Here is a 4,597-nt window from a genome sequence, read left to right as displayed (position 1 = left end):
AATCTGATTTGTATACCACACGAAGTTTATTACAAATCGGCGTAATTATTACAAGTTAGCAGATTTATTAAACACATTCAGCTGGAGTAGAACAATGATTAACATGTGTATGAATGAGCTGGAGCAATTCTGTTAAGATAGTTAGAACTGTTATTCAGTTGATTAGTTAGATAGTTTGTTAACTAAAGTTGTTAGTTGGTTAATTTACCTTTCTTTGTAAATGATCATAGTATATGTAATGAACACTTGTATTATTTTTCATTAATGCAAATGAACTGAAAGTTTCTGCAAGTCTCTCTCAAATTTCTCTCATTTTCTCCATTTGCATACCCTGTTTTCTGTTAGTAATCACATAGACTAATTTTACATATTTTTCTAAAAAATAATGTTATATGTACTTTTATTTTACTTTTATCTCGTCTTACTTGTCAATTATTATTATTATTAAAAAAAAAAAAAAAAGAGTATTTTGGAAATGATAAAATGTGAGTGCATATCAAATGCTATTATTAGAAGAAGAGAAGTTAAAAGAAGTCAAAGGCATGAGGAATACAACAAATTCTTAAGCAGATTTTAGTGGTACAAAAAGACTCCATGAGCTTTTTCTCATCACTTGAAATTAATAAACAATCTTAACATAACAACCTGGTACAAAAATACATAAATTGAAACTAAAACTACCAGCCTAACAGACCAATTGGATGGCCAACTTGGGGGCCAAAGAACACTGAGCATGACAAGACCATCTACAAGTTGGGATTTTCATTTTTGACCCTCATATTTCTCAAATTTTTTCTTTTAAAAAAAAAAAAAATGATGTGGACGTACCATGTCACTCGGTGTGGTCACTGTTCAACACACTAGTGTGTCCTATAGCATTACACTTTCAAGTTACATCAGTTTATGTGCATAAACTTTTCCTACTATAATTGGGAGTTTACCATTTGGAAACCTTTTTTTTTTTTTTTTTTTGGGAAAAAGTCGATATATCTCATCAAATTATCACTTAATTGACAATATTTCTCCAAAACTTTTAATTGGAATAATATTCCCCCTAAACTACTAAAAAAGTGACAATGTCCCCCAATACTAGCAAAAAGACAAAATACTCTAATATACTCAAAAGAAGACAAACAAACAAATTTTTTTCTTTCTTTTAGGAAAAAAGCAAAAAATATAAATAAATAAAATTTTCTAGCTTGGGTTTTTAATTTTAATTTTTAAACAATTTAGTTTTTTTTTTAATTTTTTTTTTTTATTAGGAGTACCAACACTCCGGTTCATATGGAAAAGGTGCCATAGAAGTAAATTTATGGCTTAATTATTGTTAATTAGGTGCCATAGACATCATTAGATCTGTAAAATTTAATTTGTATTATGAAATAATTCTTCGAGGATCGCATTCCAAACTTGTAAAGAGTCCGCGATGCAAAGTTATGAATTTAAGGGATTGCAATAAGTAACAACCATCCACCAATATTGTAGCTACATATACAGAATCTCGACATCATGTGTCATTTGTAAGCATTACCAAAGCTACATTAATATTGACAATATTGTCTCTCAATCTAATATACTTTTCACAGACACAACACCAACAACGAAGAGATACTAAAGCTATTTCAGACACAAACCTGCAAATCCGAGAATGTTATATTAACATTTAGCATGTATCTCATAAATTTAATGTAATTGGAGGGAACACCTAAAAGAATTAATTTGACAGTGAAACGCAAACAACCATTAACAATTCCAAACTCTACAATCAACAAAACCAACAGTTTGCAATAACTTTTAATCGGTCAAGTTTTAAAAAAAAGTGTTATGAAAAGATGAACACAAAAACAAAGTACATAAGTTAATTGAAGCAAAACAAAAAACAAAAAAGGGGTTCAATGATATGGAAAGAAATATCAAATCGTAAACCAATTTCATACAATAACTTTTAATTGGTCACGTTTCCAAAATAGTGTCATGAAAAGATGAAAACAAAATCAAAGTACATAAGGTAATTCAAGCAAAACCAAAAAAGGGTTCAATGATATGGAAAGAAATATCACATTGCAAAAAGTAAAATAATGAATTCCAGCAAGTATTATGGATTGACTAGTGAAGGGTTGAATATGTTCTTTATGTTAAAATACGAAGAGCCTTCATGGAAGCTTTTGAAGCATCTCTTTAAGTGTTTTATCCGTTGGATTTGCAGAAGAAAGGTTAACTAACATGGCTGCAGTGGTCGTATGTGCTGAGAAGCCATTGCTAATCATTACCTGAAGAAGTTCCATAGCCTTTGAAGTCTCATTATGTTTCAGTAGCCCTCGGATGATTGTGTTGTATGTGAAGTTGTTCGGTGAGCAACCTGTCTCGATCATTTCCTTGAGTAGGGCACTCGCTTCATTTAGTAGACCCTCTATGCAAAGCCCTTTGATAATTGTATTGTAAGTGCAAGTATCAGGTTTGAAACCTTTGGTAGCAAGACTATAAAAAAGTTCTTTTGCAGTCATAAGTTTTCCAGTAGTACACATACCATCAATCAAGATGTTGTATATCCTAATAGTAATGCACAACTTTTTGTCTTCCATCTCCCGATACAATTCCATTGCTTCAGAAAAAAATTTGTTCTTAAGCAGACCATGTAATAGAACAGAGTAAGTTAGGAGATCTGGATATTCACCAATAGTTTGCATCTTACGCAGTAGCTCTTGGGCAGCCTTAGGTCTCTTCACTCGACACAACCCACCTATAAGAGTGGTGTAAGTGACAACATTGGGATTCACTCCCTTGTTAGACATTTCGTGAAAGAGACTCATTGCCTCGTCAATTCTTCTATTTTTACAATACCCATTGATCAATATGTTATAGCTAATAACAGAAGGTGAACAACCTTTCTCAACCATCATATTAAATGCTTTGACTGCATCATCCATTCTCCTTTGCAAACAATAACCATCAATCAATGAAGTATATGTAATTGTGTTAGGCTCCAGGCCTCTCTGAATCATTACATCAAAAGTTTCTTTTGCCTCTGTCAGCATACCTTCTTTGCAAAGCGCGGAGATCAATATGGTGAAGGTTGTCACATCTGGCATTGTCTTCCTATGCACCATCTCTTTCAATAGTGTAGTTACCTCATTCCAATGGCGGAGGTTGCATAAGCCCTGGATTAAGGAATTGTATGTGAAGAGATCTGGCTGAATGCCTTTACTTGTCATTTGAGAGAAAAGGTTCAAAGCTTCGGTTAGCAATCTGTCCTTGAATAAACGGTCAATGATTGTGGTATAGTGCACAACATCAAATTCCAAATTCGCTTCTTCCATCTTCTTAAGCAACTCAATAGCCACACTGGTCTCCCCTATTTTACACAAACCATTGATTATTGTTCCATAGGTAAACATATCAGGTCCATACCCTCTCCTACTCATTTCACCTACCAAACTCACAGCTTGATTGATTTTACCCTGAAGACACAGCCCTTTGACAAGAGTATTTAGACTTGCAGAGTTGGGTTGATAACCAAGTTTAAAAATTCTTGCCAAGACGGAGAACCCAAAATCCACCCGGTTCATATGGCAGAAGCAATTAATCAAGATATTAAGAGTGTAAACATCGGGAAGAATTCCTAACAGTTCCATTTTTTTAATCAGAGTAATCACACTCGAGAAATGCTTCATTCTTGCAATCGCGCTCAGCAATTGATTGAAATCCACAACGCAAGGCAAAGGGTGCAAGTGAATCATTCGATCAAAGAAGCCTAAGGCATCATCAAGATTCCTTAAGCTTCCAGATCTGCATTGATCTCTCACAGAGTTCAAGAACCTAGCGCGGGTTTCCACATCCTCTCTAGAGCTAAAACAACAATAGAGATGATTTTGAGCACGGATTGAAAGCCTTACCTGATAATAATGGTTGCACAGAAAAACAAGAGAGCTCCTGGATTCAGCAGCGCTACGCATTTTCTGAAGAAGAAAAGCAGGAGCTGTTCTGGGCATCAAGTTATCGTCGCATAATATAAAAATGTTCTTATATGAAAAAAATAACAAATATGTTCTTATAAAAATTCCAAAAAATGTTTCTATCGATCTATTATTATTATTTTTTTTCACAGAAACCACCAAATTCCAAACAAATAAACACCAATTAAATTATGACATGTATCACTCATAATAAAAAGGTGAAACTTCACTTTACACTCTTGAATTACTATGCGTGATGCGTCTTGACAAGCATTCAAACGCATTTTGAGAAGAATTCCCTAAATCTCAAAAACTCTAAATTTAACCCCTGAACTTTCAATTTGATTCAATTGACTCCCCTCTGTCAAATTCAACCGTTAACCCCTAACAAAAATTACTAAAAAGACTAAATTACCTTTTGTTTTGTTTTTTTTTTCATTTGAAAAATTAAGGGTAATTTTACAATTTTATAAAAAAAAGTTAGGAGATTAAAGGTTATTTTATTACTTTTAATTTTGTAAATTTGACCGAGGGGGTATATTGCATCAAATTGAAAGTTGAGAATGTGAAATTGAGAGTTTTTTAAATTGTGGGGTCTTTTTGAAATGCGTGCTAGTTCAGGAGTTTAAAATGAAGTTTCTTCT

At 33.1% G+C, this 4,597-nt stretch overlaps 1 protein-coding gene across 1 annotated transcript; it reads right to left on the bottom strand.

Annotated features, from left to right (window-relative positions):
* Positions 1-1,956: 1,956 nt before the first annotated feature.
* Positions 1,957-3,972, bottom strand: LOC132180392 (putative pentatricopeptide repeat-containing protein At1g12700, mitochondrial). The gene has a single exon (XM_059593193.1). It carries the CDS (start codon positions 3,951-3,953, stop codon positions 2,154-2,156), a length of 1,800 nt encoding a protein of 599 aa, XP_059449176.1. The 5' UTR covers positions 3,954-3,972; the 3' UTR covers positions 1,957-2,153.
* Between the last annotated feature and the right edge of the window lie 625 nt (positions 3,973-4,597).

The sequence above is a fragment of the Corylus avellana genome, chromosome ca5 (assembly GCF_901000735.1).
Source record: "Corylus avellana chromosome ca5, CavTom2PMs-1.0".
NCBI lineage: Eukaryota > Viridiplantae > Streptophyta > Magnoliopsida > Fagales > Betulaceae > Corylus > Corylus avellana.
The sequence above is the reverse complement of the archived record's forward strand: the minus strand, read 5'-3'. Positions and strand labels throughout refer to the sequence as shown.